This window comes from Gopherus evgoodei, chromosome 5 (assembly GCF_007399415.2).
Source record: "Gopherus evgoodei ecotype Sinaloan lineage chromosome 5, rGopEvg1_v1.p, whole genome shotgun sequence".
In the NCBI taxonomy this organism is placed as follows: domain Eukaryota; kingdom Metazoa; phylum Chordata; order Testudines; family Testudinidae; genus Gopherus; species Gopherus evgoodei.
In genome coordinates, this window is record NC_044326.1 from 53,647,350 (window position 1) to 53,663,924 (window position 16,575).

At 49.7% G+C, this 16,575-nt stretch overlaps 1 protein-coding gene across 1 annotated transcript in view; it reads right to left on the reverse strand.

The window, feature by feature from the left end:
• Window positions 1-5,045: 5,045 nt before the first annotated feature.
• The window catches only part of PDCL2 (phosducin like 2), a 48,134-nt gene continuing 36,604 nt past the window's right edge, over window positions 5,046-16,575 (reverse strand). The window contains exon 6 of the mRNA XM_030564890.1: window positions 5,046-6,275. Coding sequence (XP_030420750.1) covers window positions 6,100-6,275 — 176 coding nt within the window. The 3' untranslated portion in view covers window positions 5,046-6,099. The remainder of the gene's footprint in view (window positions 6,276-16,575) is intronic.

Here is a 16,575-nt window from a genome sequence, read left to right on the forward strand (position 1 = left end):
CACGAGCTTTTGACTGGGGTATGGGGTATGTTTCTTCTAACCAGATTGCAAATAAACTGGACTGCAATCGAGAGATCAGCTGTGCCTTGATATTTTCTGACATGTCAGAGATTTAGTGGCTAACTGTGTTGTCTGATACCAGGATCATCTTTAACTTCTCTGCCACACTGTCACCAAGCATCATCCTGCAACTGTCAATTGCAGCTGGGAGAACCAGTTTTTCACCAGTTGTGTAAGGCTTTTGATTCTTGGGGCTGCAGTGGGGGCTGCACTCTACTCCTTAAAGGAGCAAAACACAGCTAGGGAGGACATTCATTCTTTATATTGCTTTAACAGCACAATACATATGCCAACAAACTTAAACAAGATTTGTGATGTCAGCCCAGTTCTGAGCCTAAATGGAATCAGGTGTTGTCCCCAGTATACCTATAATTTTTTGCAGACAAACTAGTCTAACATGCATTTTGTTAACTGGAACTGGAGCAGCAAAACAAAGAAAACAAATGCCTCATTTTCCAGCTTTGTGGGTGAGAGAACTATAAGTGATTATAATGTTGGACACTGACAGCCTTAAATCAGCCAGCTGCCTCAGGAATCTGCCAAGAACTTTGCTGAAAATATGTTCCTCATCTTAGCAATGGAGCTCAGACTTATCACACATCTGCCCACCTTTATTCAAATGAAGCACCTATTTATCTGACAGCTCAGGTATTGTCAGTTTCATCCAGAACAATTTACAAACTTGGAACCTAATACTGTAAACCCTTAATCATTTGATCAATCCCACTGAAGACAATGGGACTATTTGCGTGACTATGGACCACTTTTGTGGACTGGTGTTTTAGGAGTCTGTTCCTATAAAGGAAGTTGAATCCCCCATTGAAATGCAATGTTTGGGTACAACACCATAATGCAGTTTAGGATACAGTTCTACTTAAGATTTGTCTTTTAGTAAATCATACATATGCTGAAATAGCTCCTAGACGCCCAAGAATGCGGTGGAGGGGCTTTCAGGCACCCAACCACTCCACCTCAGAGGACTGCTCAAGCAACAGAAAGCTGCCTTGGTGCTCCAGTCCCAAGATAGGGATATGCTGTCCATTTATCGCTCCACCAGTTAGGGAAACCCATTGCAGCAAAGCCATCCACTATGACCTGCACATTTCCCAGTCACTACCCTTGATAGCTGCAGCTCTTTAATTGCGTTAGCTACTTGGCTCACAGCAGCTCCCACAGTAGATTTGCCCACTCCAAATTGATGCCTGACTGACCGACAGCTGTCTGGCGTTGCAATCTTCCACAGGGCTATTGCCACTTGCTTGTGAACTGTGAGGGCTGCCCTCATCTTGGTATTCTTGCGATTCAGGGCAGGGGAAAGCAAGTCACAAGTTCCAAGAAAGTGCCCTCATGCATGCGAAAGTTTTGCAGCCACTGGGAATTAACCCAGACATGCAACACTATGCAGTCCCACCAATCTGTGCTTGTTTCCTGGGCCCAGAATCAGCATTCCGTGACATGAACCTGCCCCATTAACATCATGAGGTCCACATTGCTGGGGCCCGTACTTCAAGAGAAGTCTGTGTGCATGTCCTCATCACCGCATTGCCATTGCCTCCTCACCTGTTTTTGCTTTTGTAGGTTCTGGTTCTGCATATACTACAGGATAATGTGCATGGTGTTTACAGTGCTCATGACTGCAGCAGTGATCTGAGAGGGCTCCATGCTTGCCGTGCTATGGCATCTGCACTGAAAAAAGGTGTGAAATGATTGTCTGCTGTTGCTCTGACGGAGGGAGGGGCAACTGATGACATGGCTTACAGGGTTGGCTTACAGGGTTGTCACACGGAGTGGCCCCCTCAAGAACTGAGCTCACAACCTTGGGTTTAGCAGGCCAATGGTCAAACCACTCAGCTATCCTTCCCCCCACTATTTAGGGAAGGGGGGGGAGCAAATGAACACAGAACAAATCTGGTCTCTTTAGTGTTTTGATCCACTCCATCTCTCTTATACGTCTTAGGCTGGCAGCAGATGGTGCAGTACAACTGCTAGCCATCGTCAGCTCCCATTTATGTCCAGGCGCCCCCAGCCAATCTCACCGAGGCCAGCCAGGATCACACATATCTGCCTAGGTACCCCCAACTGACTTCACCCACGTCAGCTAAAAGAGCACCCAGGCGATAACGACTATGGCTACAAATCATAATGCCAAAGGCAATGAGCTGCTGCTGTGTAGCAATGCAGTACCACATCTGGCAGCACCCAGGAGACATACGGTGACAGGGAGCTGAGCAGGCTCCATGCTTGCCATGGTATGTCGTCTGCACAGGTAACCCAGGAAAAAAGGCAAGAAATGATTTATTGCTGTTGCTTTCACAGGGGTGGGGCCTGATGACATTTACCCAGAACCACCAGTGACAATGTTTTTGCCCCATCAGGCATTGGGAGCTCAACCCAGAATTCCAAGGGGTGGTGGAAACTGCAGGAACTGTGCAATGCTCCGGAAGTCGACGCTAGCCTTGGTACTGTGGATGCACTCCACCGAGTTAATAGTCTTAAGTGGGGACACACACAATTGACTGTAAAATCAATTTCTAAAAAATCAACTTCTATAAATTTGACCTGATTTCATAGTGTAGACATACCATATGTATTATCTACATGGGAATGTGCTCAGGAAACAAAGGTTAACACCAGCCCAGACACATGAAATTTGCCATAAGGTCTCTAATAATCAAGAATGTTCTGAAAAAGATGGCACCTCAAGTAGCAAAGTGCCCCTTCACACTATGCAGATGTATTATTGTAATTCTGACATGAAGGGAACAGCAACACCTACTGAACTACCAATGTTCCTTGCAGTATCTGCTATTTTTGAAGGTCTTCACATCTTGATCCAGCTTGAGTTTTGATATCTGACAAGATCGAAATACAGGATAATAGCGCTGCACAAATGTGCTATTGCATTTCCCTCAAAGGCTCGTCTAGTGTTTTCTACTGTGCCTTGAAAGTGCACTGTTAAGCAGTAAGAGCTTATTAAGTATTTATTAGTAGGAAATGTTCTAACAGTGTTTTTAAAAAACTTATTCATTTGTTAAACATTTGTGTTAACTGGTCAAACAAAGTACAGTAGTAAAATAGAAAGAAGACTAACTTATTTTTGTAAATGATTTAAAAAACATTTTCAGGCCCTGTTTATATATTAGTTCATGGGATTTTAATAAAATCATTGATTTATAGCTATGTTGCTCTGGGATATTGGGGTAAAGCAGCAGTAGGGTGTGCTGGGGGGATGAGGCACATAGCAGCAGAGCAACAGGGGTCTTCTTAGGGAATGTGGAGGTCCATTGTATAAAAAAAGCACTTACCAGCATTGGATTGTCTTTCCTGTAGTGGCTCAGGGTGTGTGTGTGTGTGGGGGGGGGGGGATTTGTTATCTGGGTAGAGGTGCAGAATTACATGCTCATTCTCTGTGTCTCCTAGGGCTTTCTCCAGGACTTCCTCCAAGGTACATACCCACACCCCTCACGTGTGCTAGCTTTCACACACTAGACTGTCCTTCAGAAACATGCTTCAGAGCTTCAGATATTGACAACAGGGACGCTACGGTACCGTAACGCACATATAACCTTGTGCTGTCTCAATGTAGACCCCCTCTAAAAAAAAAATGGTTAGCAGGAGGCATCATGAGAATGAAGAAGTCAAATGGATAACTATGTGTAAGTGGGAGGAGACAACTAAATCACTAACTTACATATCTTGGAACACTTTGACCCTCATTACCAATTAAGTGGAGGCTTCTCTAGTCAGATAGCATTTGACAAGCTCAGTATAATACTTATTAGCCTGCAAGAATGCAGTCTCAGATGAACCATCTAGTAACAGAGTCTTAAACCAAGCCATTGCTCTTGCTGCAGCCCTCAAAACAGACATCTCTAACTTTCTAAATGCTTGAGAATGAGAGGGATTAAAATTGAGAACATAACTAACATCTAATAAAAACAGTTTCTTGCCATGGGGGTATGAGGCACCTGATTTGGCCAGAAAGGAAGAAAAATGGGTTAGTTGAGGAGGAATACAGTAGTCATATTGGAGACCAATTCCAAAGGAAACTGAAAAACACTTTTCTGGAAAGAACTGAAGGCAGAGTTGATGAAAGACAGTTCAACTCAGTTAGTCATCATCTAGAACAGTGAATTTCAAACTTTTTTTCTGGGGACCAGGCTGAATAAAATTGTTGATGCTCGTGACTCAATGGAGCTGGGGATGAGAGGTTTCGGGTGTGGGAGGGGCTCAGGGCTGGGGTAGAGGGTTGGGCGTGAAGGCTGCAAGATGGGGCCGGGAATGAGGGGTTCAGGGTATAGGAGGGGGCTCTGGGTTGGGGGTGCAGGCTCTGGGGTGGGGTGGGGTGGGATGGGGGCTTCGGGTGCAGGAAGGGGTTCTGGGTTGTGGGTGCTCAGGGCTGGAGCAGAGGATTGGGGCACAGGGTTGCAGCGCGGTCAGCAGTGCAGCCGGGGTGCAGAGGCAGGCTTCCTGCCTGTCTTGGCACTGCAAACTGCGCTGCGCCCTGGATGTGGCCAGCAGTAGGTCCGGCTCCTAGGAGGAGGCACGCAAGCAGTTCCACACAGCTCTTGCCCACAGGCACCTCCCCCGAACAGCTCCCATTGTTCTCTGTATGTATATATATCTGCTTATTATATGTTCCATTCTATGGATCTGATGAAGTGGGTTGTAGCCCACGAAAGCTTATGCTCAAATAATGTGTTAGTCTCTAAGGTGCCACAAGTACTCCTACCTTGGAGTGAGTGAAATAAGGCAGTAATACTCCAGGTGCCAATGGATAGTTCTTAGTTGCTTGCATTGAAAGTACTATGAGCTGCAGTGCATGGAATGTATGAGCAGATCCAATGTAAAATTATTTAGATTACTATGAGCAAAACTATTATTGAATTCTTGAATCTATTGATCTTTAGAAAATGGCCAGTAGAAAGCTGCCCACCCTGTTATGTTTTTGCTCAGTCATATAGCTGAACATACATGTAATGAGTGTGAACTGAATGCTGGATGTTTTCGCATATATAGTCCATGAACCATCTTAGATTTACGCTACAGACCTATATTGGTCCACATCCCCGAGTGACGTAGTTATACTGACCTAACCCACCTCTCAGTGAGGTGGATTAACTAAGATGACAGGAGAGTGCTCTCCAGTTGGCTTAGAGCATCTTTATTAAAGCTCTTCAGCAGCACAGCTGTATTGATAAAGCTGCGCCGATCCAGCATTTTAAGTGTAGACATGTCCTGAGTAGACTCTATATAGAGGTCTTCATTAGTGCAGTGAGACTTTTTCAGTTGAGGACATGAGGAGAGCATGATGAAAGTACATTATTATATTATCTGAAATATAACCACAATACCTAATAATGCCGAATTAGGACACGTTTCCCCTCATTTACATCCATAACTTTAGGCTTTGTTCATCCATGACTGTACTGCACTACTTTGAAGTAGGCATCAGTTCCTCTTCAAGAAAACTGACACTAATTGTCAGTATTAGAAACAGTTGGAGATTATCCTTGACAGTGGAGAAGATTACTAAAAGCAGTTCTCAGGTACTAAAAAACTGCATTATTCAACAGATTAAGGACTAAATCCTGCTCCTAGATGGGTGTGCCTATAATATCCCTTGGGCTAGATTCTTGATGGGAGAAATGGGGAAAAGGTTTGGCACAGTGGAGTTCAGTTACACTCAATCGTTAATCAGTGACACTAGTATTACCCCTGTGCATCCCATCTTGCCCTGATGCCAGGCAGCCCTGAATCAGAATGCAACGGTTAGCTCCCTGTGACCTCACCTCTCCATTCCAGTTGAGTGGAACCTAGATGAAGTGGAGAATCAAGGCCCTTCCAGGTCAATACGAGCCATGAATGTATATCCAAGGGTAGAATTTGGCCTTTAGACAGTATATTAATTATTTTCTAGAAGTTTAAACTGCAAGTATAAATATAAAACAAATCTCTGCATTGCTTCAGATTTATGAAACCAGTAATAAACATGCATATGTTGACCAAACATAAAAACATCAATGCAGAGTACTAGCATTAAAAATTCCTATATGAGTAACATTTGGTCTCATCATTGTCCCTACTAGCACAGCTGGTGTCATGAACAGAAGCACTTCGAACGGAAGACATCATCATATCGGTAATGTTTTGTTTGGGGCTTTCTTCTAAGTCAGTTTCTATTGCTCCAACTTGTGCTAACTTCCATTCAAGCTCTGTAACAACAAATAATGACTTAAAACAGAGAATTGAAAAAAATAAGATATTGTAATAAAATGCATTTATATATACAATTTGCAAATTGTTAAAAGCTTTTTAACAATGGACCAGACTGATAACTGAATTTTCAAAGCAGACAATCAAAAAAGAGATTAGATGAATTATAACACATGAAACATACATGTAACACCATGTTAAAAGTAGCTATTATATGGAGTTGGGTACCTACGAGCCTTTTGAGTATTTTGTTTCCTCTTAAAATAGAAGCTCTACTTTGAAAAAGGCATTCTACCACCTAGATATCCTTTTCAAACACAGTTATTATTGTAACAGGATTGTTGAGCTTGATTCTTGTCCCTAAATCTTTTTGCAGATGCCTATCACAGTCAGAGTCTTTCTCTCAACGCTGGGAAAACCAAAGGTACTCTATCAGCCCTCACCTGCACAAACTACTCTTTGAGCTCCACAAATCACCATCAGCAGAGAAACCCTGGAAAATGTGGACTATTTTCCGTACCTTGGCTGCCACCTCTCCCAAATAGCCAGCATTGACACAGAAATTGAATACAGGATCCTCTGTGCCAGCACATCTGTTAGAGGACTACTTAAACGAGTCTTCAATGATAGGGATCTACAAACAGGTACCAAGATCTTAGTTTACAAGGCAGTTGTCACCCCCACCCTTTTCTATGGGTGTGAGACCTGGGTAACCTACAGATGACATCTCAGGTGGCTGGAGTGGTTCCAACAGTGCTGTCCCAGGAGGATTCTCAGGAACAGCTGGGAAGATCAATGCACTAACATCAGCGTTCTCTTTGCAGCCAACATCAGCAGTATAGAAGCGCAGGTCATGAAATACCAACTCTGCTGAGCTGGCCACTGTGTACATATGCCTGACAATCGCCTCCCGAAGCAAGTACTCTTCCCTCAGTTAAGTCAGGAAAGAAGGGCTCACAGAAGGCTGCAGAAGCATTTCAAAGACATACTGAAAGTACACCTTAAAAAGGGAGGCATCAACCCAACAAACTGGGAGGACTTGGTGCAGAACAGAACGCAGTGGCACCACTCATACACCAAGCCACATCTCACTCTGAGGAGAACTTCAGCCAACAGCTATGTCTCCTCCAAGATTACACCTGTCACTTCTGTGGGAAAATCTGCAGGGCAAGAATTGGTCTCAGCCACTTAAAAATTCACCAATGAACCCCCTTGGCAGACGACATCCTTGCATCGAGGGATAGCTGAAGAAGATCCTTTTCAAACACACTTACTATTGTAATAGGATTTGTGGACTTGATTCTTGTCTTCCACCAACTTTACATTTATAGTTCCATTGATATACTCCTTGTTCAGAGCACAGAGAGAGTTGGTGTGTGTTTACATCCAACTATTAAAAGCCATGTTAAACTATGATAGAACCTTGCTGGGGTGACAGTCTATATTAGTACAGTTGTTTGGAAAACAGCCCCTGTCCAAACTGGATTACTCCAGGACATCATTTAACCCTTCCATTCGATGGAAGATCGATCAAGGATTGGCCAAGAAACTAAATATTTTCCTCTTTTGTCATTTCTTACAAACCAACAATTCTACTGAGCACAAATCTGAATGTAGAGTCAGGCACAGAACCACCGAACATCCAGTATTAAAAACATTATTAGTGCAGCAAACAAATTGCGTAAAAGATTTTAGTACTGGCAATCCAATATAGCTTCTCAATACCTCTATCCAAACTGAGATTTATTTGAATTGTGGATAAACTGTTAATATAGATATTTAGAAAAACTGAAATATTTCTACCAACAAATTTTTGCACAAGTGTAGGGCAAAATCTTGAGAGCTATAAAGAACACACAACAGAGCAGAACCACCACAATTATGCATCACAGTGGGGCTTGGCTACAAAGAGGGCACACAGCATGGTTTCACAGGCCTCCACAAGTCACAAAGCCAAGCTCTACAATAGCTCAGTTCTGGTTTACACTACGCGTTTACACTGAATTTAGCAGCGTTAAACCAATTTAACCCTGCACAACGAAGCCCTTCTTTAAGCTTTGTGTCCTGGAGATTCAGTCCTGGCAGACGGTGCAATAGGGCTAGTAACTGTCCTCATCATAGCAGCTGAAGGCTGAGCTCCTCTCCCCGCGCCCTTTCACATCTAATGGAGATTCTGGACTATCATAGCAGCGGGAGGTTGTGCTCCTCTCCCCTCCCCACTCTTTAATGAGTAATGGAGATGTCCTGCCTGGAATATCATAGCAGCTGGAGACTGCTTCCCCCTCATTTATCTCACTAAAAACTCAGTGTTTCTTATTCCTGCATTCTTTATTACTTCATCGCACAAATGGGGGGACACTGCCACGATAGCCCAGGAGCGTTGGGGGAGGAGGGAAGCAACAGGTGGGGTTGTTGCAGGGGCACCCCCTAGAACAGCATGCAGCTCATCATTTCTGCGGGATATCTGGGGCTCTGACCCGGAACGGCTGTGTTCTCTCGTTCTCTAGTAGACTTGCCCCATATTCTAGGCAGGACTGACTCTATTTTTAGACAAAACATTTTTGTCCATGCGCCCCCAGCCGACCTCAGTGAGGCCAGCCAGAAGCACCCATGACAGCAGCAGACGGTACAATGACTGGTAACCGTCATCGCCAATTTTTAAAGCAGCAGACGGTGCAACAGGGCTGGTAACCGTCTCTGCTACCTTGCAAAGGCAAATGAATGCTGCTGTGTAGCACTGCAGTACCGCGTCTGTCAGCAGCATCCAGTACACATACGGTGACAGTGAAAAAAGGCTAAACGGGCTACATGGTTGCCATACTATGGCGTCTGCCAGGGCAATCCAGAGAAAAAGGGCACAAAATGATTGTCTGCCGTTGCTTTCACGGAGGAAGGATTGAGTGATGACATTTACCCAGAATCACCCACGACACTGTTTTTGCTCCATCATTCATTGTGATCTCAACCCAGAATTCCAATGGGTGGGGGAGACTGCGGGAACTATGGGATAGCTATGGGATAGCTACCCACAGTGCAACGCTCTGGAAATTGACGCTAGCCTCGGTACATGGACGCACACTGCCGAATTAATGTGCTTAGTATGGCCACATGCACTCAACTTTGTACAATGTGTTTTAAAAAACCGGTTTCTGTAAAATTGGAATAATCCCATAGTGTAGACATACCCCTCATTTTCTGGAAGCGAAGGGTATTAGCAGGATAATAGTGTTGGGACAGGAGCATGGCCTGTGGGTTCATGAAAAGACGGTTACTCACTTTTGTAACTGTTGTTCTTCGAGATATGTTGCTCATATCCATTCCAGTTAGGTGTGCGCACGCCGCATGCACATTCGTCGGAAGACTTTTTTACCCTAGCAACACTCGGCGGGTTGGCTGGGCGCCCCCTGGAGTGGCACCGCTATGGCACTGTATATATACCCCAGCCGACCCAGCCACCTTTCAGTTCCTTCTTGCCGGCTACTCGAACAGTGGGGAAGGAGGGTGGGTTTGGAATGGATATGAGCAATACATCTCGAAGAACAACAGTTACAAAGGTGAGTAACCATCTTTTCTTCTTCGAGTGACTGCTCATATGCATTCCAGTTAGGTGATTCCCAAGCCTTACCAAGGCGGAGGGGTCGGAGTGAGATGTGGCAGCGTGCAGAACCGCTGAGCCAAAGGCTGCATCATCTCTAGACTGTTGGACCAGAGCATAGTGCGAAGCAAAGGTGTTGACCGAGGACCAGGTCGCTGCATGACATATCTCCTGGATAGGCACGTGGGCCAGGAAGGCGGCTGATGAAGCCTGAGCTCTGGTAGAATGTGCCGTGAGATGGTCCAAGGGGACATGAGCCAGGTCATAGCACGTGCGTATGCACGCCGTTACCCAGGAGGAGATCCTCTGGGAGGAGATGGGTAGACCTTTCATCCGTTCAGCGACTGCCACGAACAGCTGGGGGGATTTTCGGAAGGGCTTTGTCCGCTCGATATAAAAAGCGAGCACCCTACGGACATTTAAGGAGTACAACTGTTGCTCCCGTCGAGAAGAGTGAGGCTTCGGAAAGAAGACCGGGAGGAAGATGTCCTGGTTGGTATGGAAAGCCGACACTGCCTAAGGGAGGAACGCCGGATGAGATCGCAACTGTACCTTATCCTTGTGGAAGACAGTATACTGTGGGTCCACCGTAAGCGCTCGAAGTTCGGAGACCCTTCTGGCCGATGTGATGGCCACCAGGAAGACTGTCTTCCATGACATATACAGGAGTGAGCAAGTCGCCAATGGCTCAAAGGGCAGATGCATAAGTCTGCTTAGGACTAAGCTGAGGTCCCAGGTGGGGGCAGGGCGGCGTACTGGGGGGTAGAGGCGTTCCAGGCCCTTAAGAAATCTAGTAACTAAGGAGTGGGAAAACACGGAGTGGCCACTTTCTCCAGGATGGAATGTGGAGATAGCCGCCAAGTGCACCCTCAGAGAAAATATCGCCAGGCCCTGTTGTTTAAGAGACCAAAGGTAGTCTAAAATAGTGGGGATTGAGACCTCAGAAGGAGTAACATCTTGCAATGCACACCAGCAGGAGAAACGTTTCCACTTGGCCAGGTACGTAGACCGAGTAGAAGGCTTTCTGCTGCTTAGTAGAACACGCTGTACCGAAGCGGCACAGCGTAACTCCGATCTGTTCAGCCATGCAGGAGCGATGCTGTGAGGTGAAAGGCCTGCAGGTCCGGGTGGCGAAGACTGCTGTGGTCCTGCGTTATGAGGTCTGGAAGGAGTGGTAGGGTAATCGGGTTGTCCAGGGACAGGTTGAGCAGTGTGGTGTACCAGTGCTGTCTGGGCCATGCTGGCGCGATCAGGATTAGAGGCACTCTGTCCCTGCGGAGTTTTATTAGGACTTTGTGAACCAGAGGGAATGGTGGAAAGGCGTAGAGCAGGTGGTGCTCCCACGACAGGAGGAATGCGTCCGTGATCGAACCCGGTGAAAAGCCCTGGAAGGAGCAGAACGCTTGGCATTTCCTGTTCGTGCGAGAGTCGAACAGGTCTATGAGGGGAAAACCCCACCTCTGGAAGATGGAATGAATAATGTCTGGTCTTATTGACCATTCGTGAGAGAGGAAGGATCTGCTCAGCTGATCCGCGAGAGTGTTCCAAACCCCTGGGAGAAAGGACGCTACCAGGTCTATCGAGTGGGCTATGCAGAAGTCCCAGAGTCGAATGGCCTCTTGACACAGGGGAGAAGAGCGAGTCCCTCCCTGTTTGTTGATATAATACATGGCTGTTGTGTTGTCTGTAAACACCAAGACACAACGGCCATGAAGACGTTGCTGAAACGCCTGGCACGCGAGGCGGACTGCTCTCAGCTCCCGGATGTTTATGTGGAGCGACAGCTCCTGTGATGTCCAAAGGTCCTGGGTACGAAGGTGACCTAGGTGAGCCCCCCACCCGAGAGATGACGCATTTGTCATTAGGGACAGCGAGGGCTGTGGTGGATGGAACGGTAGCCCTGCACACATCAGGGAGGGAGTCAGCCACCAGTCGAGGGAGCGTAAGGTGCTCGGGGGAACGGTCACCAGAGTGTCTATTGGGTCCCTGCCCAGACAGTAGACCGAAGTGAGCCACGTTTGAAGGGGCCGGAGGCGGAGCCTGGCATATTTTGTCACATAAGTGCAGGCGGCCATGTGGCCTAGTAGGCCAAGACACGTGCGAGCCAAGGTGACTGGGGAGTTCTGCAGACCTCGAATGATCGCCGTGAGTGTCTGGAAACATGGCTGAGATAGGTAGGCCCTGGCTTGAGTGGAGTCCAGGGTTGCCCCTATGAAGTCTAGCCTTTGTGTGGGAACCAGTGTGGACTTTTCGGCATTAAGGAGCAGCCCCAACCGGGAGAATAGGTCCGTGATTATGTGCACATGCTGTCTGACCTGAGTCTGGGAGGTTCCCTTGACGAGCCAGTTGTCCAGGTACGGGAATACATGTATTTGCCGCCGGCGGAGGTGGGTGGCGACGACGGCCATACACTTCGTAAACACCCTTGGGGCTGTAGAGAGGCTGAAGGGGAGGACCATGAATTGGAAGTGCCGGTGACTGGCTACAAAGCAAAGATACCTCCTGTGTGGAGGGAAGATGGCGATATGGAAGTACGTGTCCTTCATATCGAGGGCGGCATACCAGTCTCCAGGGTCCAAGGACGGGATAATAGTCCCCAGGGAGACCATGCGGAACTTCAACTTGACCATAAACTTGTTGAGGCCACGCAGGTCTAGGATGGGCCTGAGGCCTCTCTTGGACTTGGGGATCAGAAAGTAGGGGGAGTAAAACCCTTTTCCCTTCTCATCTGGTGGTACCTCCTCTATTGCTCCTGCGGCGAGGAGAGACTGCACCTCTTGTCAGAGGACTTGCTCGTGAGAGGGGTCCCTGAAGAGGGATTGGGTTGGGGGGTGGGAAGGCGGGGATGAAACAAATTGGAGGTGGTATCCTTGTTTCACCGTCTGTAGGACCCAGATGTCTGAGGTCAATTGGGACCACGCCGGGAGGAAGTAGGAGAGGTGGTTGGAGAAGGGAGGAGAAGGATCCTGTCCTGAAACTGTTACGCCGTCCTCGTGTGTACCTTCAAAAGGTAGACTTAGGCCCCGGAGGTGCTTTTGGGGGGCCGTTGTTTTGACTGGGGTTCGGACTGGCATCTACGGCCACCCCCCCGTGCTTCTGCTGAAGTCTTGTCTGTGCCGGGGCACAAAGTAAGGCCGGTGAAGTTGGGGCCGGAAGGGTCTACGTTGGGCCACAGGCGTATGTCCTTTAAAATCTGCAACCTGGGATCAGTCTTTTCAGAGAACAGACCCTTGCCATCAAAGGGTAAGTCCTGGATGGTGTATTGGAGCTCAGGTGGCTAGTTGGAGACCTGTAGCCATGAGATATGCCTCATGGTGATTCCTGAGGCCAGAGTTCTGGCTGCTGAGTCGGCCGCATCAAGAGAAGCCTGGAGGGAGGTTCTAGCCACCTTCTTTCCTTCTTCAAGGAATGCGGAAAATTCCTGGCGAGAGTCCGGGGGTAGAAGATCTGTGAATCTACCCACCTCCACCCAGGAGTTGTAATTGTAACAGCTCAGAAGAGCCTTCTGGTTGGCCACCCGGAGCTGCAGGGCACCTGCCGAATATACCTTGCAGCCCAGTAGGTCCATCCGCCTAGCCTCCTTTGATTTGGGGACTGGCGCCTGTTGGCCGTGGTGTTCCCTCTCGTTGACCGATTGGACAACTAATGAGGAGGGAGGAAGATGAACATATAGGTATTCGTACCCCCGAGAGGGCACCATGTATTTTCTCTCAACTCCCTTTGCCATAGGGGGAATGGAGACTGGGGACTGCCATAAAGTGTCAGCAGTGGCCTGGATGGTTTTGATGAAAGGCAAAGCCACCCTAGTGGGGGTATCTGCCGAAAGGATGCTGACAACTGGGTCCTCAACCTCCAGGACTTCTTCTATGGGAAGATTGATGTTGAGCGCCACCCTCCTAAGGAGGTCCTGATGGGCTCTGAGATCTATCGGCGGGAGCCCTGATGATGAGGTCGCTGCCACCGCCTCATCTGGGGAGGAAGAGGATGATACACCAGGGATGAGGGGGTCCTGGATGCCCTCTTGCTCCTGGGTCGGCTCCTGCTCCAGCGGTACCGGGGAACCTGGTGGATGGGTTATCAGCTCCTCTGTCCCAGCTGCAAGGGGATGGCTAATGGTGGCCTCTGGAGCTCGATGCTCTGAGGAAGCGGAGCGGGTCTGGAGCAATGGGGCACCCTGGGCCTGATGGTACGCCCAGGGTGTCCAAAAGGACCACTGGTGAGGACCCGGGTCCTGAGACCGGATCTCCTGGAAGACCCCGGAAGGAACCTCTGTATCTCGCTCCTGGTCGTAATAACTGTCCGCGTGAGAGGACACTGACGACTGTCTGGATGGCCATGGAGGAGCAGAGAAACCTTGGGCTGAGGTTCCGACGGACCTCGCTCCCTTCTTTAACGGGGACCGGTGCCGGTATTCGTAGCAGTACTGGGATTGAGATTGGGACCTGCGACCAGACCAGTGCCAGGAGGTTGACCGAGATCTCGAGTCTCTGTGGTGTGAACGGCTCTGAGAGGTACGGTGCCTGGATCGGCACCGAGAACTGGAGCGGTGCCGCAGATAGTGAGGTGGAGAGCGGGAGTCCGACCTGTGCCGCGAGTCTGACCAGTGCCGTGTAGGGGAACGGTGCCGGGACTGCGAGCGTTGTCTTGACCTGGAGCATCTACGGGACTGCAATCTTGAGCGGTGCCGGTCCACTGTGCCGACGGACGATGGTCTAGGCAGGGTCGGCTTGCCCCGAGATTGGACTACCCGCACCAGCGGTGCCGGGGGTAGAGGCAGTACCGAGTCCGTCAAGGCGATTAAGTCTCTCGCCGCCAAATACACCTCTGGCATGGATAGCATGGTGAGCTCTACCGCGGCACGCACCAGGGAGCTATGAGGTGCCGGACTCAATGGCCCTTGTGAGACTGGAATCAACGGTGCCGATTTAGTCGGTGCCGCGGCGGGTATCGGCGCCGGGCGGTCCGAACTGGGCGCGCTCTCTGGCTGTGGCGTAGTTGGAGCCAAGGCAGCAGAGGTCTTGGCCTTCTTCGAGCTAGGGGAGAGGAAGCGATGCGGAGTTGACTTCGGTGCCGGTGTCGGCCGGTGCCGAGAGTCCTTAGGCGTGCCAGTGCGATCCAGTGCTGCAGGGGTGCCTCTGTTTACCGACTGACTGGCGCTCGGTGCCATTGTCAAGGCCGCCTCCATGAGGAGCTGTTTTAGTCTGATGCCCCGCTCCTTTTTAGTTCGCGGCTTGAAAGCTTTGCAAATAGGGCACTTAGCTGTTAAGTGCGATTCCCCGAGGCATGTAGATGGGTTCCGCCTGGGCTCGACCCTCCCTGATGGGGAGGGGAGCCACACTGGCCTCACTGTCGTCCCTGCAATTACAATCCGCTCTGGCCTTTCGGCAGGTCAGAGCAGTGGCAAAGTCAAAAGGGGCCCAGCCCTTGGTTCGGGCGAGGCGTCAAACACAATAACAAGCAGCTCTGGCCCTTTGGAGCAGGGCAGAGCAGTGGCAGAGTCAAAGGGGGCCCAGTCCTTGGTTCGGGTGGGGCACCAAACACAATAACAAGCAGCTCTGGCCCTTTGGAGCAGGGCAGAGCAGTGGCAGAGTCAAAGGGGGCCCAGTCCTTGGTTCGGGCGGGGCATCAAACACAGTAACAAGCAGCTCTGGCCCTTTGGAGCAGGGCAGAGCTGTGGCAAAATCAAAGGGGGCCCAGCCCTTGGTTTGGGCGGGGCACAAACACAGTCATAAGCAGCTCTGGCCCTTTGGAGCAGGGCAGAGCTGTGGCAAAGTCAAAGGGGGCCCAGCCCTTGGTTCGGGTGGGGCACCAAACACAGTTATAAGTAGCTCTAGCCTCTTCAACTGGGAAGAGGGGGGAATCTGCCACCCGGTTACAGGCCCACCCACTCCTCTGCGTTCCAGCCCGGGGCCCTGGTAGCGGCTGTCACTGCTAACGGTGGTCAGTGGGGTCCTGACCGAAACACACTGACATGGGCAAAGGTAGCTCTGCAGCCTGACTGAAGTCAGCTGCTCCCGGGCTACTTCCTAATTCCCCCTCTACTCCTACCTGCTCCGGGGCCTCTGTTCCGGGGACGTCCAGGACCATCGGTTCCTCCCAATCCGGGCTGGGCAGCAGGTCTGGTAAAGTTTTGGGGAATGCGGGCCAAGCCTGGTCTGGGGGCTCTCGGGGCCGTAGTAGGGGCGAGGCAGTTCTGGCGGCCCCTCATCGTAGTAGGGCCGAGGCAGTTCTGGCGGCTCCTCGTCGTAGTAGGGGAGAGGCAGCTCTGGCAGCTCCTGGTCCCTGCCTCTGGCTCGGGCAGCCTCCCAGTCACGAGCGTCGGTGGGCACGTCTGCTCCTTCCGGTGGCCGAGCCGCAACTGAAGGCTGGGGCCTGGCTTTTATTCTTCCGGGTTGCCGCCTGACCCTCTGAGGGGCGGGACTTCCGCCCAGAGGCCCCGCCCCCATGGATGACTGACGGGGCTCGACCCTTCCTGAGGGGGAGGGGAGCCACACCGCCTCGCTACAAGGCACTTTAAACAGGAGTCGTGTGGGTCTCCTGTTGGCATCGGCCTGTAACAGGCCGAGCACGGTTTGAAACCCGGTGAGCCGGGCATGAGCTCCGGTGCCGGGTGTGGGGAAGGGGCTACTCCCCAAACCCCACTAAGTAGTACTAAACTAACTATACTATTAATGTAAGAACTTACAACTAAACCTATCTATCTG